Source organism: Dermacentor variabilis, chromosome 8 (assembly GCF_050947875.1).
Source record: "Dermacentor variabilis isolate Ectoservices chromosome 8, ASM5094787v1, whole genome shotgun sequence".
NCBI lineage: Eukaryota > Metazoa > Arthropoda > Arachnida > Ixodida > Ixodidae > Dermacentor > Dermacentor variabilis.
In genome coordinates, this window is record NC_134575.1 from 91,694,239 (window position 1) to 91,719,068 (window position 24,830).

General features: G+C 46.0%; 1 protein-coding gene across 1 annotated transcript in view; it reads right to left on the reverse strand.

The window, feature by feature from the left end:
* The window catches only part of LOC142591176 (uncharacterized), a 58,314-nt gene that overhangs the window by 25,610 nt on the left and 7,874 nt on the right, over window positions 1-24,830 (reverse strand). The window contains exons 3-5 of the mRNA XM_075703540.1: window positions 23,655-23,717; window positions 23,508-23,582; window positions 7,355-7,408 (exon numbers count right to left, since the gene is read on the reverse strand). Coding sequence (XP_075559655.1) covers window positions 7,355-7,408; window positions 23,508-23,582; window positions 23,655-23,717 — 192 coding nt within the window. The remainder of the gene's footprint in view (window positions 1-7,354; window positions 7,409-23,507; window positions 23,583-23,654; window positions 23,718-24,830) is intronic.

A 24,830-nucleotide genomic window follows, 5' to 3' on the forward strand; every position in this document is an offset into this window, starting at 1 on the left:
ATTTCTTTTTCGGCCCAAATACTGTTTCTAGTATTTTTGTCATATATGGCATTTAATTATGCGGTGTTGTGTCAACTATTCCCAATTTACGAACTATTATTGCTAGCGCTCTGGATAAAATTACAAAAAAGAACATTTTGATATCGTAGCTCCAACTTTGTGCAATATGTTCAACCACTTCTTGTGTGTCACAAGGGACCAGTTATATTTGAAAACCACCAAAGTTGTTCCCGTGAATAAAGAATGTGGCCGCTCCTATCCATTCTCTTACCGGCCAATTCCAGTGCTCTAGCTATCAGTAACATATTAAAAATATTTAGCAAGTAAAATGTATATTTTAATTCCGATGACAATAATATAGGCACTCCAGGTGCATTTATGCCGTCGACGTCAGGGTCAGCGTGATGTTGCGTATAAAATAAAACGCTGATAACATCGTCCCCGCGCGCCGTATGCTGTATGTGCTACTGAAAGGGAGGGTGAGCCCACGATGGCGGCTCAATCTCGCGTGTGCAAAGGGGGAAACCGGGAAGGAAGCCTGCCGTCTTCTGTTGCGCGCAAGGCATCGGGTGAGGGGTAGGGTTGGGGGCGTTCTAATCTGGCGGCTGCTGTGTATTGCACGGCCGCGTGGGCCCTATCTTGATAGCGATCTGTAATTAGTTCAGAGTCTAGGTGCATCGGGGGCTTATAGCTTCATGCGCGTCGTGTTCACGCCGCTCAGTTCGCGTTGAAGCGGCAGGCAGCACGAAGGTCAATTCACTCGCTGCTGCTGCCACTTTTCCTCACGCCAGCGTTTTGATAGCGAGGGTCCGCGCTCATCAAGTGAGATGTGTTTATGTTTGCCTACGCGCGAGTGGCACTATGCCTGTTAATTTAGTTGGTAAGGGAATGTTTACGACTTTATGCAGCCGATAAAGCTACTATACTTCGTATAGCTGTCTACTAATTTTCTATCTCAATCGATGATTCTTCTTTCAGACGAAACTGGGACGTTTCCTAATAAATATAACGTACTTTGCCCACAACAGCACGGATTCCGTCCTAAACATTGGACGGCATCCACAGTGCTCTCATACACAATTAATTAAAGCAGCCTTAGATAGGCAACATATTGTAATAGTGGTGTTCGTTGATTTAAAGAGGGCGTTCGACGAGGTACCCTTCTCCAGCAACCTCAGAAATCCGGATTTCAGGCACAGGCTCGTGAACTGTTATCGAGTTGCCCTTGTCCTACAATTTACAACCGCACGAGCACCACAAGAATTCGTCTTTGGGCCACTCAATTTTTAACTTTATACACCAAGTAATTGCCGCAGCAGTTAAGAGGAAGCTTTAGCTCCGGGTGCTCCTATATAATGCATGTAAAGGAGAATTGGTTTTTCTCGACAGCCACCGCACCAAATTTGGCGCAATTTGTTGCATTTAAAAAGCAGATTTAAAGTCTAGTGACTTTCGGTTTGGAATTTTCAATTTATGTCGTCAATATTTTAATAAAAACTGGCAAAAAGCGAACATTTTTAGAAAACGAAACTATGAAGCTTACAACTCTGTAAGTCATCAATGAAAAATAATATCACAGTTTTGTGAATTGCGTCTAATAGTACATTTAAAGTGGACAAAATTGATATCTTACACATGAATCTAAAAAATTTTGCAATATGAAAATACAGTTTTTACAGACCCCTTGTACGAAACGTAACCAATTAACATATGCTATAAACTGACATTTCGAATTTGTTCGCTTTGAATGACCTGATAGGTGCCGTTTACAGAACCGCGATATTTGTTGTTGATGTAGAGCTATGAATTTGTAAACTTTGTGCTTCTACTTTTTCGAAACATTCGAATTTTTTAGTATATATATTTTTTTAAATTCAGTTCATAAATCTAAATTTTGCTTCCAACAGTCACAACAATTTCACTTTCTCTCTCAAATTCAACACATTTCATTAAAATTCGTCCAGGCGTTATCTCAGAAAAAGTTTTTGCGTTTTACATGTATTTGAATAGGCCTCGTCGGAGTTGCGCCCGAGCTAAAGCTTCCTCCAAAGTATCTCTGAAATTGTGGTGTGCGTCCGCGACACTGTAAGTGTTATTGCTGCTTAACGCGTCCCAGAATAAGCTTGTATAGAAAACTCTTAGTTAGATAAGATCAATACCTGTTTCACCGCGACAAACTTACCATTAACATGAAAACTATCAAATATATTATATTTCATTCACACCGAAAAAGAATCAGCTGCTATGATGACACACTTGTCATTATTGACATCGTGCTCGAACACTCAAGCTCGTTAAATACATCGACGCTATTTTAGACAATTTACACTGGAGCAACTACATCTACTCTATCTGCGCAAAACTCGCATCTGGATGTTACGCACTACTAGAAGCGCGAGTGCATTTCGACTGTGAGATATTACATACCTTGTACTCTTCCTTCATGCATACCCGTTTAATATATTGCATACAAGCCGCAGCATGCGCGCACAGTAGCTGTCTCGACCAAATCTGACGACTTCAAAAACATGCGTTTGAAATTACAACGCATACTAAGCCCTATGAACGAAGTAAACCATTGTTCCTTGCCTTTTCTCCTTTTCTCCTTTTCTGATTATTTAAGGCAACTGAAAACGGCGGTTTCATGTCAGCAACATGGTGAGCCACAATCGCTTATTTCACTCCTGTATTCTTTTACGTGTTTTCGTCCCACAAGAAACCTTATGCACGGTAACCTAAACCTACCGTCTCTAAATAATATTTACTGGGTGGGAGGTGTACAATTTAGAGGAGCTAAAATTTGGAATAGCTTACCACTAGAACAAAAACGATCGGGAGCACCTACTCGCGAAATTCAACAGTATTTTCTTTCAATGTTATTGGTTACTCGCACTGTATCGCAAGTTATCTCGCATACCTGCTATTATTGTTACATTTTGAGCAATTTACATAATGTGCATTATTACATTGCTCGTGTTATCCGTTGTTTACTATATGTACAGGGTGTCCCAACTATCATACGCCAAGATTTAAAAGCATGCAAGTGCCACGTACGTAGCTGGTCAGAACCAAGGTAATGTTGTTTGCCGTCACTTGAGGATACTCACATAAATTTATGTATATAGCCTAATTATACAACTAGTCTTAATTTATGAATTGCCAAATAATATAACTAAATGAAAAGTGCCAATGAGCACATTATACAGCAACGTGAAAAACACCCGATACGGCTTTCTGGTGCTCAATACGTGCTACATAAATGTGCTTTACAGAGCGTGAAAAAAATCCCGCGAATACACGCAAAGTATCTCGAGCGGCAAGTCGCGCGGCAATTTTTCGTGAATTGGCGTGCTTCTTTAGCAACCGGAAAAACGCCTTTATGTACCACGTATTGAGCAACAGAAAGCTGTGTGGGGAGTTTGTCATATTGCTCTACAATTTTCTCACTGAAACATTTAATCTAAATATAATATCTGATAACTTGATTCATTAATTAAGACTAATTATGAAATTAGGCACAATGCAGAAAAATATCCATCTGAGTATCAAAATTGACGGAAAACAACATTACCTTGGTTTTGTCCAGCTACGTGGCATTTGCGTATCTTTAAATCTTGGTGCAAGATGGTTGGAACAACCTCTATAGATATACTTTTTGTAAAATGGGAAAAACTCAGTGCCCTTCCACTCTGTGATGACAGATGACCAGCGAAGCTGTGTATGTTGAACCTTTTATGGCGAACTGTACCTCCGCCGCGGTTCGGCTCGGCATTGCACTATCTCCGGGTTCGGCCCACGTATGGGGACTGCTTAACGCCTGCTTCACATTTGCCGCGGGTGGGCTCGGCATTCAGCCATCTTCGGGATCGCCCCACGTATTGGGAGTGTTTAAGGTCTGCTTCACCTCTGCCGCGGGTTGGCCCAGCATTGCACTATCTCTGGCATCGGCCCACTTATGGCGAGTGTTTAACGCCTGTTTCACCTTCGCCGCGGGTCGGTTCCGCTTGCGCTATCTCTGAGTTCGGCGCACGTATGGGGAGTGCTTAACGCCCGCTTCACCTCTGCCGCGAGTGGACCCAGCATTGCACTATCTTGGGGTTCGGCCCACGTATGGGGAGTGCTTAACGCCTGCTTCACCTCTGCCGCGGGTGGGCCCAGCATTTCACTATCTCTGGGATTGGCCCACGTATGGTAGTGCTTAACGCCTGTTTCACCTCTGCTGTGGGTGGGCCCAGCATTGCACTATCTTCGGGATCGGCCCACGTATGGGGAGTGCTTGACGCCTGGTTCACCTCCGCCGCGGGTTGGCCCAGCATTTCACTATCTCTGGGATCGGCTCACGTATGGGGAGTGTTTAACGCCTGGTTCACCTTCATCGCGCGTTGGCTCAGCGTTTCACTATCTCCGAGATTGGCCCTCGTATGGTAGTGCTTAACGCCTGTTTCACCTCTGCTGTGGGTGGGCCCAGCATTTCACTATCTCTGGGATCGCCCCACGTCTTGGGAGTGCTTAACGCCTGGTTCACCTCCGCCGCGGGTTGGCCCAGCATTTCACTATCTCTGGGATCGGCCTACGTATGGGGAGGACTTAACGCCTGCTTCACCTCCGCCGCGGGTTGGCTCAGCATTGCACTATCTTCCGCATTGGCCCACGTATGGGGAGTGCTTGACACCTGCTTCACCTCTGCCGCGGGTGGGCCCAGCATTGCACTATCTCCGTGATCGGCCCATGTATGGAGAGTGCTTAACGCCTGCTTCACCTCTGCCGCGGGTGGGCCCAGCATTGCACTATCTTCGGGATCGGCCCACGTATGGGGAGTTTTCTGTCTACACACGGACACGATCGTGGGGGAACTAGCCCTTAAGAGTTTCGCTGTAAAACTCCATGTTTCAAGGATACCATTGCTTATCTGTTTTGCCGTATGTATGTTCGTATGGAAATCTCAAATTTAGTTGTTATGTATACTTTTCAAGTGTTCTATCACCTTCTGGTTACACATTACCCGTGTGTTTACTGGAAAATTGCATGTTATCTACTGAAATTGTCTATGTCGTATTCTGTTATATACATATCTTTAATTGATCTCGTTACTAACCTTTGGCTGTGGGTGCAACCACTGTTTTGCATATTTTGCACGACTCCATGTATAGGTAAAAATTAACTTGATGATTGATCTCACTATCACGTTAGCACTTACACCAAAAGAAACACACTGCTACATATAAACGAATTCCTACAGTACATATATACGTATAATGTTGAACGCATAAAACGACATGAAGGTTATGTAGCACTGAGAATCTGGCGCCGTTGTTACATGGGAAGAGGACTTTCTAGCTGTAGGTACCACATCCCAGAACTTAGAAGTACTCAACAACCCGGCATCATTCGCTACATTGACCCCAGTACCTACCTGCCTATCCGGGTTGACTGGGTGGGAGGCATTGGTTCGGGCGAATGGTCATTCCCGGACTAGGGGGCTGCTGTGGAGCAGCACGAACTGAACTACTGCGCTCACCACACAAACAGCCATGTGGGTCTTACAGGACTTCAGTTCGACGGACTCTCGGATTGCCTTCACACAAAAGAGGTCAAGGTATAGAACCACGGAGACCAGGAAAACCGTCCGCGGGGCAGTGCGACCGCGCGATGGTGCGCCACGACTGGTTCTGGCTTTGGGTTCCATTAAGACGAACAAAACACGTGAACACGTGGGTCGACTGACGCACACAGCCAAGTGGAGCGAACTTAGACTCATGCATCATAATTTAATAAAGAGCTTCCCACCGGGAACGTCAAAAATCACGGCAGGGCGAGCCCACACTTCGAGAAACTTCTCGCCTAAGTGATGCCGCTCCCAGGTGAGATGTAGCCAGAACTATTTCCGTGCTTTCGCGAGCACTGTGTGAAGGCCCGGCGGCCGCACCCCGAAAACTGCATCACAGCGTGCTAACCAAACTTGTTATGAGCACTCGACAAGAAGGAGCACGAACTGGTTGGTCGTCTGCTTAGGCAAAGGGTGCAAGAAACGAGCAGTCTGAAATGGAACACCTGAGAGGCTAAAATATTAGCCATCCGGTGAAGGAGCGATGCACAAAGCAAACACTGCGAAAAGATATGAACCGTATCCTCGCGACCACCACAGCCAACTCACCGGCAGACATGCCCGGCAGCGCCAGGCGGTACTTGAACACAGCTCGCCTGGCGTCAAGGAAGCTGACCACAATGAGCTTCCAGCTTGGCCTGTGCAAGGACAGATAGTACCTTTGCCAATGCTGGGGGAGCCCTGGGGCGAGGATATCGACTAGTTCTTAAATTGGAGTTGAAAATGCATCGAAGCCGGGGTGAATGTTCCGGAGGGTGAACCTTGCCGGAGTGAACCTTGTCAAAGCAACGACAAATGTGACGTTTTGGTGCCTGTACGAGAACCTTGTTCGCAAAGCGGAAAAAAAGAATTCAAGCAGAGTCTGAGAGTTGCCCAAGTATGAGGAACCATTGTGCCACTTGCTCATCTCCGCGCAGCCCGGTTTTATGTCAGCGTTATGAAACTTCATCCCACCAGTATAAATGACAGCGCTGCGGCGACACGAACTGCTGCGGAGGGCGCCGCAAGTTGAATGGATAACGCAAGCAAATTACTGCAGGTGGCTGTGCCAGGTGCGCTGATGAGATTCCGATCATTATAAGTCGTTATCGCTATTTAGCGCCTTATCCATCCGCGTCGAACAACCATTAACTGTGATAAACCGTATACTCCGACTGCCTATGGTGCGGCCGCGCGGGACCTGTCTTGAAAGCGATCTGCGATGGGTACAGAGATCGCGAGTGTTGATAGCTTCGTGTGCGCTCTGTTCTCGCCACTTCGCGTTGAAGCGAGAGGCAGCGCGACACTCAATTCATTCGCTGCTGCGCGCCCTATCTTGAAAACGATAGTCTTACGTGACGGAAGGACAGACAGACGGACGGATGTGTTTCCTCATTGGGTAGGCATATCGAAATGCTTACACATTAAAAAATCGTCTCCGCATAAATGGCATACGTGATCTTCATGTGTGGTGACCCCTATTCATTTTCTCCTTTGTAAGCAAGATTTCTGTAAGGGCGCACAAATGTCGAAATCATCATTGAGTTGTAAAGTGACAAGATTTATAATTGCTATACTATTACTCCACCAGGTCAGGCGGTTCTCTTTCACACCCTAGGCTACATTAAAGGCGTTTTCCGATAAAACGACATCGACAGCCCCAGCCACTGAGAAAATGCAGCTTCAAGGTAATGCGCTTCGGTTTCTTAACTTATGGTGTGTGTGCTTGAAAGTATATTCTGAACAAGTACAAAGCAATCTCTGTCTTACTGTTCCGGCTTCCACGGTGTTGGTCACATTCAGTCTCAGCTTGGCGAACAGTTCCTGCGTAGAAGAAATTGTGATAATCTATTTCTCTTCATAAAATGTCAAAAAAAGTTACGCAGACGCAATGCACACGTTGGGATCTGTGTTAAGCGAAGCTTTTGGGTAATCAAACGCAATACAAATGCGCATTTCGTTCTTGCATCTTTTTCCGATCCCATGCTCCTGCTATGTTCCACAGTATGGAAAGCATCATCATAATTAACCTGCGATCGTGCTTCTAATACCCCTTTGTGGACATGCGCCATAGTACAGAAATCATCGCATTAACTCGAGCACGTGGTTCAGGGCCGATCCTTCGTTCCGGGTACGTGTAATAGTATTGAAATTATAATCATAATCAACACGTGACGGCCACCTGAAGGTGAAGTTGCAGTAGGAACTTTAGAAGTATACGTGAGATTGTGGCCTAATTGTTACAGGATCGGGTTGCCACGCTGGGAGCTCAAGGTTTGAATCCCTCCACAGGATACAAATCTGCGGAGGGAAAGGTTCCGGATGCAAGCACTGCATTATTTATAACAGTACGGTAAGTATAAATATTAGGAACAATGACCCTAAAATAGGCATATTCCACCAACTCAGAACACGTCTTTCACGCCAACAAAGGTGTCGTTGGGCCGTAGAATAGCATTCGCTGTAATCGCCGAGGGAGCCGCCGTGGTTGCTAAGTCGCTTTGGTGTTGCGCTGCTAAGTATGGGGCCGCGGGATCAAACCTTGGCCACGGCGGCCGCTTTTCGACGGGGACCAAAATGCAAATACACCCGTGCATTCTATTTTAGGTGCATGTTGAAGAACCCCAGATGGTCCAAAATTTCTCACAGTTCAGGTTTAAAGCGTTAAGTGAACATAGGGAAGACCATAGGAATGTAATGGCGTAAGAACGAGTCTAAATGTAATTGTGAAAAAAGTGATGAACACACACACACACACACACACACACACACACACACACACATATATATATATATATATATATATATATATATATATATATATATATATATATATATATCAAACTCTCAGTTGTACGACCGTCGGTTTATCGAATATTTCAGAATAACGAACTGTTAAACAATCCTCGGCAGTTTTCTTATAGATACTATGCAAAAACGTTTCACTTAAACGAATTTTGGAACAATCAACATTTCAGTTCAACGAAGTTTTGCGCCCTGCACTGCAGGCGCAACCGACGCCCAGCAGCAAGCTGTGCCAGAAGAAGTGTACAAAAACATTGACACTTTGGACAGTTTTGTTACTTCCTATGCTTTAAAAGTACAAGTGGAGAAGAAGATTACAGATTTTTATCTAAGTGAGAAAGGCAGCATTGTAACTGTTATGAACCTTGTACTTGTTGATATGTACAAATTCTATTTCACACATTTCTAACACTATGGATGCCATGTCTCTTGCTCCATGAATTGCACTTCAAACTTTGTGATTTTGTATGCCATGTCTTATGTTGGTCTAGTGAATATTCAGTTTAGTGAACTTTCAGTTAAATGAAGTATTTCCTTCGGTCCCTTGAAGTTCACTCAAGTGAGAGTTCACTGTATATATATATATATATATATATATATATATATATATATATATATATATATATATATATATATATATATATATATATATATATATTGGGAGACAAGGTTGAGGCAGCCAGTCTCCTCTTTATTCTCTCGAGAGAGAGCCCCACCACCAGGCCCCAAAACGGTCATGATTTGTATGTACAGGTGAGAATATGAAGCGTATGAATAATGCTCGCACTAATTTCTTCGCGCGCGCAAGCGGCCAGCCAGGCCGCGACTTAGCCAGGAGGGAAACGCCGAATGAATTGTTTCAGGTGCGAAATGTGAACGATCTCTGAACCACGATAACGATAGTCCGAAGAAACGTCTACGGGAGTAACGCGATAGTTCAAGGGGGATATTTGTTCATTAATAACGTAGGGTCCAAGGAAGTGGGATTCAAGCTTTTCACACAAGCCGGGTGTACGAATGAGCGTCCAAAGGAGGACTTCCTCTCCAGGACGAAAGGAGACGTCGCGACGAGAGGTGTCGTAACGTTGCTTGCGATCTAGCTAACTGACTTCTGTGTTGAAGCGAGCACGCTGACGGCATGCCTCAACACTCGAGACGAACTGTTCGGGTATAGTGGCCGAGGTGTTTGTTGGGGCATTGAAGAAAGCGGTGTCGATTGTGAATGTCGGTGAACGGCCGTAAACGAGGTAGAACGGTGAGTACCCCGTCATTCGTTCGATAGCGGTGTTGTGAGCAAAGGTCACAAAAGGTAAAGGTTTGTCCAGTTGTCGTGGTTCGGTCCGATATACATTCATATCATATCTGTTAGTGTGCGATGAAATCGCTCTGTTAAGCCATTTGTTTGAGGGTGATATGCGGATGTCGTCTTATGAACTGTGCCGCAAGCTTCGAGTACTTCTGCGATGATTGTTGACATGAAAGTCTTGCCGCGGTGGCTTAACAGTACACGAGGTGCACCATGACGCAGCACAATGGCATCCAGAAAGAAGGTGGCAACGTCGGAGGCCGAACTAGAGCGTAGAGGAGTGATCTCTGCATAACGTGTGAGCTGGTCAACAGCTGTCACGATCCATCGATGACCTGCCCGCGTTATGGGCAGAGGGGCGACTAGGTCTATCCCAACGATGGCAAATGGTGTGTCGGAACATGGGATGGGCTGAAAAGCCCAGCAGGAAGCGAAGTTGGTCGTTTCTTCCCTAGACATTGGACGCAAGAAGCGACGTACTTGGCCACAAATGTAGACATGCCTGGCCAAAAGGAACGGCTCCTAACGCGGTGGTATGTTTTGGAGAAACCCAAATGGCCAGCAGATGGGTCGTCGTGACAGGGTTCAAGGACTTGTGTGCGCATCGAACATGGAAAAACAGGTACCCAGTGGTGTCCGTCGGAGTTGTAAGTATAGCGCACATCGTTTCTGGCTTAAATAGTCGTAGTTGTCGACGTAATCTGGCATTTGGTGCAGAAGTAGTTCCGCACAAGCGTTGGATAATGCTGTTGCAGTAGGGGTCAGAATGTCGACACGAGGCGAGCTGAGTGACGCGATTGGACGATAACGTGTCAGTAACCGCTAGAGGTAATAACGGGAGTGGAGACTGAGTCTTATCATCAAGTGGCGAGCAATGGAGAGATGTGCTCAAAGATAATAGTGGCAGCGAGCAGCGAGAGGGAGCGTCGGCATCTTGATGCTTTATCCCAGACTTGTAGACAACGACGCAATCATACTCATGCAAGTGGACCACCCAGCGACCAAGACGTCCAGAAAAAATTGTTTATTGACGAGAACCAGTACAAGGTGCGGTGGCCGGTTATGACCGCGAAGTGGCGTCCATAAAGATATGGTCGAAATTTTTGCAGCGCCGAAACTGCTGCGAGAACATTCCTGCTCTGTGATCGAGTAGTTCTTTTCGGCAGCCGTTAATGTGCGGCTGGCATAGGCAACAACTTTCTCTCGTGAAGTGGTATCACGCTGTAGAAGGACAGCACCGATCTCATGGCCACTAGCGTCGGTGTGCGAACAAGTTGGTGAGTTCTCATCGAAGTGACAGAGGACAGGGTCGCCGGTTAAGGCTTGCTTGAGGGCTTGAAAAGAAAGTTCGCAATCGTCTGTCCAAGGGAAAGCAGTGACAGACGTGAGCAACTTGTGCAGCGGCGACGCCACAGCAGCCTAATGACTGATGAAGCGGCTTAAGTAGGATGCCAGGCCCAAGAAACTTCTTTACTCTTTTTGGTTTTCAGTGCGAGGGAAGAGGAGCACGGAAGCAACCTTGTCGGGATCAGGTCGAACGCCATCTTTGCTGATAAGGTGGCCCAAGACTTTGATGTTCTTTCTGGCAAAATGGCATTTATTTGTGTTGAGTTGGAGACCAGCGTTGGAAATGCATGTGAAAACTTCGTCCAAACGCTCAATGTGCTGAGGAAAATTTTTTGAAAATATAATGATGTCATCTAAACAGCACAGGCAGGTATTCCACTTAAGGCCACGTAAAACTGTGTCGAAAATGCGTTCAAATGTTGCAGGAGCATTACATAAACCGAAGGGCATGACGTTGAACTCGTAAAATACGTCTGGTGTTGCAAAGGCTGTCTTGTCCTTGTCCGCTTAGTACATGGGGATTTGCCAGTACCCGGATCGGAGGTCTAGACTAGAGAAATATTCTGCACCCTGGAGGAAGTCAATGGCATTGTCGATTTTTGGCATCGGATATAGCTCATTGCGCCTGATGTTATTAAGGGCTCGATAATCCGCACAAAATCGTACAGAACCGTCTTTCTTCCGAACCAGCAGAACAGGAGACGGCCAAGAACTCGACGGTGGCCGAATGATGTCTCTTTTGAGCACGTCATCAACGTTATCCGCAATGATTTTCCGTTCTTCGGAAGACACGCGATATGGGAGGCAGCGTACAATCGAACCGCCTTCGGTTTCGATGCGGTGTACTGCGACGGAATTGCGCCCCAGGAACTTGGAGTGAACGCCAAGTAAGGTGCTGTGTTTTTGCAGGAGTGCCAAAAGGTCTTCTTTTTGCGCAGCAGTCAGATCGGGATTTATCGTGGCCGTTAAAAGCAGCGGCAGCAGTATAATCATCAGTTGTGGTAGACAAAGGTGGTGATTCGGTGTGAACCGGTACCAGCGAAAGAGCTTCGGTGTCAGTAAAGCAAGTCATAGTAGTGCCCTGAGAGAGCACAACTGGCGAAGAAGTAGGGTTACGAACAGCGTCGAACGCGCTACCGCCCTGAAACCGCGCCAAGCTAGGAGTAAGGCTAAGACCACCAAGAATAGTGTCGGAAGTCAGTGCGAGAATATGCTCGTTGCCCGCAGGAATGAAACAGTCGGTAGACGTGACGAAACGTAGGCTATGAGCATCGACAGCGGACGAATATACAGTGTCCATCATATCAATAGTTCGCTGACGACAAGAGATGAAAGCTGAGGCGGAGGACAGGAAGTCCCGTCCGAAAATCATCGCGTAGGTACACGAAGACAGCACGACGAACTCAATGTGGTCAAGGATGTCATCAATGAAAAAATGCGCAGTGCAAGCACCGGAGGGCTGAACAAGAACTGCATTAGCACAACGAAGGAGAGGGCCAATATAAGGTGTCTTCACTTTTCGCAATCGGGAACACAAGTCAGTACTAATAACGGAAAGCGATGCACCTGTGTCAACCAAGACTTCGGTTCGGACACCTTCAACGCACACCAAAAGTACATTTGACGGGCGCTCCGGAGGAGTTTCACGTTGTCCAAAGGATGCAGTTTTCCGGGTGGTGATCGGAGGGCGAAGTAGCCGGTCGAAGAGGGGAAGAGGAGCGCCGCATCGGTGATGGAGAGCGACGACGCGGGAAACGCGATGAACCGGCAGCGCTGAAATCCTGTGGAGATGGGGAATGTCGTGGATAATAATCGTAGTAAGAACGCCGACGTTGTGTACAGGGCCAGAAAACTCATCCCTTTCAAACCCGTCATAGCCACCTCTTTCGTCTTGCTGACGGCGTCGGCAAAACCTTGAAATGTGGCCATGGATGCCGTAGTACTACGAAACCGGACGAGGTGGGCTCCATGCGTTGTAAGACGGAAGAGGTGGTGGTCTTGCAGTGATGGGATTCAGGGACACGTGCGGTGCAGCTGGGTGCCTGTTGTGGTGGCTGCTGGGAGGGTGGCACTATAGAGGCTGCCTGAGCTTAAGTTGGCCTAGGGATAGGGTATGGGCTCGGGACTTGCGGGCAGGTCACGGCAGCTGTCTCTTCCCTTACGATATGGCGTAGGCCGCCACCAGGAGGCGTCAGACGGACCTCAGGAGGGTTTGACGAAGCTTGGCCGTGCATTTCCCCACGGGTGATGGAGCGAATCAAGGCACGTAGCTCGCTGTCGTTGGACGCCTTGAAATCAGGTGTGTCAGATTGTAGGCGGAACATTTGAAGCTCATCGAGACGCTGACATGTACTGATGACGTCTGCGACGGTAGTGGGATTCAGCACTACAAGAGCATTGAATACCACAGTCCCAGTACCCTTGAACAGGTGGCGTACACGGTGATTCTCTGCCATCGAGGTGTTCACGCGGCGGCAGTCGGCGAGGACGTCCTCTGTGTACGAAGTGTAGGATTCGCCCGAGTGCTCAACACGCCCAGCAAGCTTCTTCTTGGCGATATCGGAGTGGACAGACCAGTTCGTGAAAATCTGGCGTAGGTGATGTTTGAACGTGCTCCAGTGGACGAAATCGAGCTCATGGTTGTAAAACCAAGTTTTCGCAATGCCGGTTAGGTAGAAGGCGAACTTGAGCAAGTTTTGCTCGTTCGTTCCAGTGGTTAAAGTCACTGACGCCCTCGTATAGCTCCGACCAGTCTTCCACGGCGTCACCTGGAAGCCCAGCAAACACTGGTGGAACCTTCTGAGAAGTAGTGGCTGTCCAAGAAGGCGTTCCCGCAGAAGCAGGCAAGGTGGATGTCCTGGTATTGGTCTGCTGGTCATGCGACATGGTTGAGTGCAGTTGGTAGAGGCGGCGACCCGAGCTGAGCTCCATGGATGTAGCGTAGGTGAAGCTGGAGAGAGACCGGGAGCGAGAGGACGAAGAAACCGGACAGGCACACTACACCACTTTTGAGACAAGGTTTAGCCAGTGTCCTCTTTACTCTGATAATAATAATAATAATAATAATAATAATAATAATAATAATAATAATAATTAAAAAATTACCGACGATTACGTTACTTCCTAATGCGAAATTTGAGCGCAGCAAATAAGCTGTTTCACCTTTTCGATAGATTGAGGCAAAGAAATCGAGCAACACATGTATGCGCTATCACAAAATTTTTTTTTTATTTTTCACACGTATTCCTTTAACAAAGACTCCACTAACAGTTCTTGACAGTCATGAAGGAAGCTTTGTGGTCAAAGAAATAGACTGATATATGTTTGACTTGGTACACCAATGCTTGATTCTCAAAGACGAGATCTATACAAGTGCCTCGCGAGGTTGTCACAGCCGTGGGACGCGTTACGAGCGAGAGGAACGGGATGTTCTCCCGCATAAGTGTTAGGAAATTGCTGTTTGTCTTTATGTCAAGCCGCCACCGATCTGGCTCTCTGATTGCCACCGCACAGGGCGAACGGCAGCGGCAATTTCGGCTCGGGCGGTGCACATATACAGATCCGCCGCCACCGATCTGGCTCTCTGATTGCCACCGCACACGGGTTGCATTGGAGGAGGAGCGAAGAAAGGAATTAAGTTCGAGCCGGCGCTTTGACAACCGGAGACTCGCAGGAAGAGGGGGGAGGGGGGCGGCGTGTACACCCAGCGGCAAACGATGGGGGCAGAAGCGCGCGCAGCAAGCGGACAACACGATAAAGGGAGGAGGGAAGAGATAGCAGCGACTGACTGATGCCGCTGACGCCGATAGTGAGTCAACCCCAGCTGCGGAGTTGGTTTCAGGGACAACGCCGCCGATGCCGACACAAACAATATGATACCCTCGCTTCCGCAGCGCTAAGAACCAGGTCTAGCCGTGGGAAGGTGGTCACGTATTCGTCGACGTGCCGGGGCCTACGTGAAATAACCGGCGGGTCGGCAACTGAAGAGCACCCTATCCGCCACACAAGAACAGGTGGGGGGGGGACCCTTTCCTCCTCTTTCTGCATGGCGGCGACGGTGTTCTATGCAGTCACGTTATCTTGACTCTCTAGCGGCGTCAGCGGCATCCAGCGGTATCAGTCGGTCGCTGCTAGCGCTGGGGGGATGAAAGGGGGGCGGAGCTGGTTACGAGGCCGACGACAACGCCGACGACGACGCGAAACCCAGGAACGGACGCCAAAGAGCTGCGCTCTAAAAGAATAATAATAATAATAATAATAATAATAATAATAATAATAATAATAATAATAATAATAATAATAATAATAATGATGATGATGATGATGATGATGATGATGATGATGATGATGATGATGATGATGATGATGATGATGATGATGATGATGTACTTGATGATGTACTTGATGAGTTTGGAACTCACCCACTCACGGGGATTAGCCAAGAGTCGGGCAGACTTTCCCTATGTGTTCAGAAAATGAAGGTAAAAATCTATAGTTTTGTTACATAAATTTAAGCGAGGAAAAATCAAAACGGTTCAGTAGATTGCCATGCTATGAAGAGGAAAACAAATATAAAAAATTGTCTATAATATATAAATGAGGCAATAGAGTAGGAATGAAAAGAATACGGTCATCAATGAAATCGGTTTGATTCAATAATTTTTCTAGGGCGAAGCACACATTCCTGTGTGAGTGCCCAAGCACAGATGCTTCGAAAGACAGCAGTACCGGAGTGTTCAATGGCAGGCCGAGCTGTCGCACTATAATTTCTAATGGCATTTTCCTCATGGAGGAGAAACGCCGGCATTCCAGTAAGTAGTGCTCAATCTTCTCTAATGCGTTGCAAAAATGGCACAATGTTGGTACTGCCAGACCTGATCGGTGCATCTAAAAATTTAGGGATGGGACCTGACAACGTAGTCTCGTTAATGTGACTTCCGTTTGTCTTGTTTTTCAAAATTTCCTGCTCCAAGGGAATTGTAAGTGGTGCAGTTACAAGGATGATTTAAGGTTTGATTGCGATGTTGAAAGGTTGTATCTTCTGAACCTGACGAACGTGATATAAACCATCATTGGTAGAAGGGGAAACACCGGGCCGCTGATAGAAGCCTTGGCCAAGCTGTCTGCCACCTCATTCATAAATATGCCTTTGTGCCCAGGTACGCATATTATTCGTAAACTTCGTAAATGACTTGGAGCCAGTGCGTACAAAGTTTTCAATATGTGTGACTCGCCGGGAGCAGTAAGTGAGGTGCACAGGGACAAAGAATCTGTGTTTATTACCGCGGTTGTCCTGGAAGATTGTAGCTTTCGTAAAGCTAGGACAACAGCTGGGAATTCCGCTAGGTATATTGGAGTGAAGTCGGGAAGCCGAATAGAAAAAGACCAGTCCAATGATGATGAAAAAATTCCAACTACTACCTTTTCCTCACTCTGCGAAGCGTCCGTTGCTATAATTACATTAGCGTGGAGTTGATTCAAGTGATCCTGGAGTAAGCCGTCAAGGATATGCGAGGGAAGATGCTTTGCATTATTTGGGTATAGGTCATCATAAGTAATATCTAGTGAATTTGAGATGCTGTTTTCCATGATTGCATCATTTATATTTACGTCTAACGGATTCAATAACGATTGTGATATAATGACTTGTGGCGTGTGAAACCGTGGCCATCTGACTCCAAACAATTGGGCTCATTGTTTGATGAAGATGGACTGGGATCTTCTTAGTGGGGATTCATAGAGCCTTATGAATGTTTGAACGGTGAGTATTTTGAATCTCATTTCAAGGGAAGGTAATCGTGATTCCTTGTAGAGCACAGCGTTGGCTACAAACTTTGGCAGCCCCAGACATAAGCGAAGCGCTTCCCGTTCCACCAAAAGTAGGGGGCGTTGCTTGTAAGCCACGGCGCCGGAGAATAACACACAGTCGAACTCTAGTATATGTCGGATATACATGCGATAAATCATTATGAGTGTGTCTCTGCGCATGCCCCATCGATTATTGCTTATCCTTAATATCCCCATTGCACGAGAAGTTTTTGAAGTGATAAGTTCAATATGCTGACGCCAGTCAAGATTTCTATCATAAATAATCCCAAGGTGATTGACTTTTTCCACTTGTGGGATAGTGGAGTGACGGTAGGAAAGGGATATAGTAATTGGGTCTTCTAGGGGAAAGACAAGAACGGCACTCTTATTTACATTAAGGGACAAGCGAATACCGTCCAATTATGCTTCTGGCTCGCTTAAGTATTCCTGTAAGCATTCGTACAGTGACTGAATATCACTTGCTGAAGCAAAAAACGCTATAGCATCAGCGTAAACGTACGTGCTTACATTCTGTTGATAAGGAATGGAGCTGAGTAGGATGTTAAACAGCGGGGACAAAACTGCGCCTTGAGGAACCCCGCGCGTTTGTCTAAATTTTCCCAATGAAATTCCACTTTGTGTACAGTAAAACTCCCTGCCCTGCAAAAACTCTGCAGTCCACGCCCCTAAGTAGTCAGGCAATCCAATATCCTGCATCCTCTTTATTAATAAAGGGAATTCCACACTATCGTATGCTTTAGAAGTGCCTAATGTAACTAGGACAGCATATAGTTTTTGGTAACGAGCCAAGTGAATTCGGCTTTCTAGGCCGATATGTGCGCACCAAATATACAATCTGGTCTAAATCCAATTTGGCAGGGGCTCAATAATTCCCTTGTGGTCACAAACTTAACCATACCTGCGTTTAATAATCTTTCTATTAATTTTACAAAATTTGATGTTAGAGAAATAAGCCGAATATTGTCTAGGACATACCCTTTGGTTTGTTCTTTCAGCAGAGGCATCACCTTCGCAATTTTCCACATAGGGGGGAACCACGCATATTGTACTGAGTAATTTACGGCATCTAACAAGCCGTTAGGAGCGACTTCAAAGAGAAGTTTAATCACCTTTGTAGTAAGTCCATCGGGACCTGGGGCTGCAGCTGGTAAACAGGAAACGACTTGGGACAATTCTGCCATAGAAAACTCTTCGAAATCTTCTGAAGTGCCCTGTCCGTGAGGAGGGAAGGGAAGAGAGGTAGCGAAGCGGGTCTCTAACCCTCGAGCGATTACATTTAGAGAGTCAGCTTTGTCACTTATGGTCAAAACTACCGACTCCCAGGTCAAGGGGCGTGGAATCATTTTTTGGGATCTTAAAAACCGAAATAATGCATGCTTATTATTTGCTTTTGAAAAGAATTCAAAATGTCGGACATTGTAATCGTCTTTTGCCTCAGACACCGTTCTTTTAAATGTTCCAGCAATAAATTTATAGTTGCTCCAGTTTTTCGGAGACTGGTTATGCATGAGTTGTTTCCATGCAGCCTTGCGTCGCTTGTAGTCCCGCGAGCAATCTTCATTCCACCAATTTTTAGAGGCAGTGTTCTTGCGTGCCTTTAACTGGAACTCTGATGTTTTTCGCGAGGTATCAATGATTGAGCAAATATCCTCAGCTCTCAATGGAGGGTTTTCCATTGATTTGAAAGTGGTCTGCAAGCATTTTTTTAATGTACGGTAATCCACAAAAGAGTGGATTCGAGCCTCCACGGTGGACTGCGGACATACCACTTCAAACACAACAGGAAATGATCGCTGGTTGTCCCGACATTCACCGTTTCCCATACGGATGTGGGAAGATCTGGACCTGAGAATGTAAGATCCAGCACAGATCTAACCTGTCCGCGAAGAAACGTAACTGATCCCGAATTTTGACACGAAACGTTGTTTGTGATTGCCCAGTCCCATAGACGCTTTCCGCACAGGTCTGTTCTGGATCCCCATGGTACATAATGAGAGTTGAAGTCACCTGCCAAAACTATATCTTTACCGCATTTTGCCATAACCGAGTGTAGTGGGTGCGTATCCTGCACACCCGAGGGAAAGTATATATTGACTAACGAGAAAGGCCTACTGCCAGGGAGAGTAATTTCTACTGCTAGAATTTCACATGCTGGAGACATCAGCTGGAATAATATATTTTCCCTGTGGCAAAACTTGCTTGAGACCATAATAAACAGTCCCCCACCTCTAGATGGGCGATCTAGGCGAAAGGACCTAAAATTGCGCAGAGAAAATTGTTTTTCAGGGGACAACCAGGTTTCTTGCAGTAAAATTACATCTGGGGAAATTTGAGAAGCTAGAACGTTTAAATGAGTAGAAGCAGCCAATACTGATCTGCAGTTCCACTGCAACACCCTCATCTACCTTCCAGTGATGAGAGCACCGCAGAGGCCACAGCCTCCTCCGATATATTACCCTTCGGTTTGACTTCAGGGAGGATTTTCTTGGATTTACTAACTGAGTGTGAAGTGGTAGCCTCAAGGGGAGAACACCTCCTTTTATGTGCCCTCACGTCAATTTCCATGTTTGAGGTACCTTGATAATCAAAGTTGTCTGGGCTATTAGGTGCCTTGTTTGAGGAACCAGGAACAGGCCTGACTTGCTCTATATGGGTTGTGGACGCAATTGCCCCATTTCCTGAGAGTGGGTAAAACAAGCATTCATGTCAGAGCATGATGGCAGGGCAGTAGCACTCGGTAATAATTTTTCTAACTTTGAGGACATTAGTCCATTCAAGCATTCCGTGACGCTTTCTACTATGCGCTCCATAATTTTAGCTATAGACTTTTCAATAGCTTGTGCTATTACCTCTGACAGGCTTCCATCAACGACAGCTTGGGTTCGTGATGTCACACTCGCATAACCATAGGCTCTTTCTTTTACCGCCGCAATTGCCACTTGGCGTGAGCAGCGCCTTTTGTCCATAACTTCCATTATTTGGACTTCTTGAGTTCTAGCTGGGAAGCTTGAACAAGCACCTTTGTGGGCTCCAACGAAGAGGCAGCAAGAGTCCGACTCGGCCGAGCAATCACTAGCGGAATGGCTCCCGCCGCAGACGCAACAACGAAGGCTGGATTTGCAACCACCCATGCTGTGACCATAAAGCCAGCAATTGCGACATTGTAATGGACGTGAGGCAAGCGGGTCCACTCTGAATATTAGAGGCCAGACTTTTATCTCAGTAGGGCAAGACGTACCTGCAAACGTGGCAATTACTGACTCAGTAGAGACACGTGTATTGTCCACCATTCTGATGCACCGGTAAACAGCAATTACTCCGGCCGCGGAGAGCTTTTCTAGGGTTTCTGCCGGACTTAAAGAGTAGTCTACACCACGAACTATTCCTTTAGTGCAGGCAAGATGAGGGGGAATGAAGGCACTCACTTGCATCGATCCAAATGATGAGCACTTAAGTAAGTCGTACACACACGCCTGGTCTGGCGAACGGCAAACAATCCCACCTCTGCCAAACTGTCGCACATCAGTGATGTGCAAGTAGTGAAGCGTTGCCGCCTGAAGTTCCACCTGCACTGCCTTCGGGTTGTTGAGCCAGATGGCTCCTCCATACAGAGGCACCAGCGCCACAGGAATGCTGCTCACCCCACTACGAAAGAAAGCTTCAAGAGGCATTTGATCAGGTGGTAGCGAGGCCGACCAAGGCGGAGATCGCCCCGTGCCGTCCCCTGGAGAATTTTTCGACATTTGTGGCACTATCTCCGTATAAGAAAATATAAATTTATCTTAAATCCCTGCTTGGTATCTACAAAACTGGACTAAATCCGCCCGACACTTAGCCAAAACCCCGAAAGCTCACTGTTGCGATCCGAACACCAAGCACCGTCTTCTTCGTACAACTCTGGTGTACAACTCTGGTGAGTGAGAGCCCCGCCATCAAGCCCCAACACGGTGATGATAAGTATGTACAAGGGAGAATATGAAGCCTATGAATAATGCTCACAATATATATATATATATATATATATATATATATATATATATATATATATATATATATATATATATATATATATATATATATATATATATATATATATATATATATATATATATATTGGTAGGAGCATCGGAAACGCAATGTGAAGCCGTGTAGTATTCGTATCCGACCTGCAGCCAGTTGCTCTTCTCATCACACACTTTCATTTCTATTAATTTATCATTGATTTATTGCAATTATTAGGTTCCAGCAATTGCCCCTTGGTGTCTTTGTTTGTTGACTTATATATATATATATATATATATATATATATATATATAGAGCGGGCGCCTGAATACGCCCGCTAAAATACGTGTTTATTTCACTTCAGATATCACGCGTGATTACACAGTGATTACAGTAATATGCTGCACAGTACAGAATGTAAAGGTGTGCGGTAAGGTGTTCTGAAGAAATATATATGTCTATAACCTCGCGGTCATAAAGGACTATATATACAGGGCCTTCAAAGTTAAGCAATCAGTAATTTTAATAAAAAGCACCTTGCAAACTACGCAAAATCTGCGAGCACAGACGGTGTATGAGCTTTTGCGGACACAATTCACGCAAGCAATTAGAGTACCAAGGACATACGTAACAGTAGCTTCCTTACCATTTTTAATATCACGATTATGATATAGGTCTATGTTCCAAATTTGGGCAATCGTATCGGAAGAAAACGATTTCACCTTTTTTTTATTCTTCCGGAGAGGTTCTGCTCCGATATATTCGGCATCAAATTTGACTCTTAGATAATTTTGTATTCTTGTCCGTGGACCTCGAGAGAACGTCAAGCTCCCATTGTGACGTAGCTTACTGCTTGTGGAACATGGTTTGCAATCGGAGCGAAGTTGATAACAGCTGCGCTCTTGCTCTCGGCTGGCGAAAACAAGACAGGACTGACTTTATCCTTTCCCTGCCGTTGACGTTCCCTCACGGTTGGACGTTATGTCGAAATTCACGGCCCTTAATGCAAGATCACCTGTTTGAGTGTACATTCTTGTTATACATATCTCGAAACACAGACATTACAGGGTAGTTAAAGGGGACCTGAACCACTCCTCATCGAAGTGGAGAAATACGTTTGAAGTCGCAATAGGCTATTTCAGAAATAATTTGTCGCAAAAAGCACTTCAATGCGTTCAGCAGAAGTGGACTTCCTCGCAATTGAAGAACCTCTTCGCGGAGCTTCTGCTCCTTGTTCCTTGCTTCGCACTGCGAAGCAATGAACAAGGAGCAGCACTCCACCTACTCCAACACTCCACCTACTGCAACACTCCGCCTACTGAACGTCATCGTGGTGCGCAGTTCAAATTTGATTTTGAGTGTTGACGTAGACGCCACTACTTCCAGTTTTGAGCCTACGACTCGCCAAACGCGGCGGTCCTCAGCGAGCCGCAGTGCGCTCAGCCAGCGGACTCGTCGCGACACCCCGCGGCGGCCGCGCTATCTGCGATACAGTAGCAGACCGCAGCTGCAGGCAACTGCAGTGCGCATGCGCAGCGTTTGCTTCGAGCACAAGAAGGCTTGAGTGCCCGCTCGCACTCATATCCTCCAGTCTGGCCGTGCTACGTGGTGGGGACGGGGTTTGACAGCACCAGCTTGACCGACGGACAGTAACCACATGCCACTTCCGCATTTTCGCAGCGATATCAGTTGGTCTGCCAAAGCGTCTAACCGGGTACCGGCAGGAGTGAGTGCGACCTGGCAAGCGTGCGTGTTGTCTGACCTTAAGTTTTGCGTGGTTCGAGGTTGGTAGAGTGTTCAGCATTACTAAAGATTAGCGAGATCCCACGGCTGCGACACCCGTAAGCAGTGTGGCAAAAGTTTAATTCCTACGGGGAGCGGCCGTGTATGAACAGACGATAGTCGACTTCTGCCGGAAGTCCGTAATTGTAGTCGAAATTCGAAAGCATATTTTCTCTTACTTAGGCCTGTTTATTACACTTCGTCCATAAGTACACTCGATGACAGCAGGAAAATAACGCTCTGATTCGAACACATCATACTAGATTGACGTCCGCTATTGGCAAATAGCAGCCGTGCATGGGAATCTGCTAAGTTACGAAATAAAGCGTCCAGAACAGAGTTAGGATCAGAGGCTTCAGTTGCAAAGAGAGCGTCTGAGAGAAATGGGACTTCGTGTCCCGCCTGCGAGCTCCACGCACCGCGCACGACTGCAAAATTTGGCTGAGATGTTCATACCAGCATGCGTTATCCGCGAACGATGTTTTTTCACCAAACCCAAGGGATGTTTCAGAACCCCTTTAAACGAAGTAAAATTGTCCTGAGAAACCTTTTGCTTAATGTTTCAGATATATACATCTAACATATATCAAAATCGTGATGACAAAAAAGTTAATAAAGTGTTCCTTTATTTATGCGCGTGGTTATTTTAATTGCTCACAGAAACTGTGCCCGCCAAAGCGCATAACCAATTTGTGCTAGCAGATTTTGCGTACATAGCCCCGCGCTTTTATCAAAATTAGAGCCAGTTTAACTTCTAAGACCCTGCATACCTATTGTCAGCACCACAATCTTTGACGACGAGTATGCTGCTTCTCCAATATTTTCATCTTTGTTATCTGCCTGCGTACGTACCGGACTTATGGCTTGCCACATATAGAGCGATTTCTCCACGCAGTCCAAGAACGATCTCCGAAGTTGATTGATGGTCTGAAAAAATTGACGATAGCGCAAGTGACTGGGCCGCTATAGACGGTTTGTATTATAACTGCGCGAGCTTACACTGTTGTGGTAGCTCGCTTGAGCGTAGCAGATCCGCATTGCGACGCACAGCCATCGGCGTTCCTGCGTGAAAGACGAAATACGTCCACTTTGCAGCAATACCCGAGGCAGATGCTGGAAACCGCAAACAGTTAGGGCCAATTAAGTCAGCTCATTTGTGACGTCATTAGGCTCCAAGCAGAATACATAAGAAAGAAAATGGACAATCGCGTCCTTATTTAATAAAAAAGCATGGTATTTAGGAGATGTTGACGCGGTTGCAAGGCTCCAGCTGGTCATTTTCACATACACCAAATAAAGAATAACTAACAAGCCGGCCCTGGACAAAAGGAAGATAGCAAGAAAGAAAAAGTCAGTGTCAAATGGCTGAACTGCACTATAGGAGTCCACAACAGAAATCAGATAAAACAAATTTGAGATTGAAGGCATCTCACAAAAATGTAGAAGAGAACGCACAAAACAAGTCACATAAGACACACAAGATCGTAGTTAGTTATCGAAGATACGATCAATCGACGAAAATCATGAGGTCACGTCACGTGTTCGCATGGTTTAGGGCACAGAATGGAATACAAAGTGCAATCAATCATTTCCAGCAATCACTTCCTGTCCTGTTATTTTTGGTTACTGCTTGGCGCCTGAAACATCACGATCAATCTGTAGCAGGAAGACCGAATTTCTGTTATTTTCCAATAAGAGGGGTTTACGAGTTCTTTGTAGCACAGGCCGCGATCGCGGCCCAGAAAAAAAGAAGACGCATTTTTGTAAGAGCGGTCTTTCATTACACCTTAGCTGCGCCATACTGTCGGCGCCATACTTATGAACGCGCGTATAAAAAAAAAAGAATTAGGCTGCAGCAGATCTTGGCGCACTTACGCTGCACTGTCTACTCCTCGTTACAATGCTAACAAAATCGTACCTCAAAAGGGCTGAAGTTCACGAACTACAAAGAGCACAAACACATACAAAGTTCCGCGCACTAGAACAGGATGCCGCAAAAGACAGTGCGGGATGTTCACAAACATCCTTTATACATTCGAAGTATCATAAATTAATAAAAGTTCATTAAGTTTTCTATGAAGATACGCGATTATCAGTTTCATAGGTGAGTGGGAGATAATTACAGCGCATACCACTTAACTACTAACCTACTGGAGACATTACACACAAAAGGCG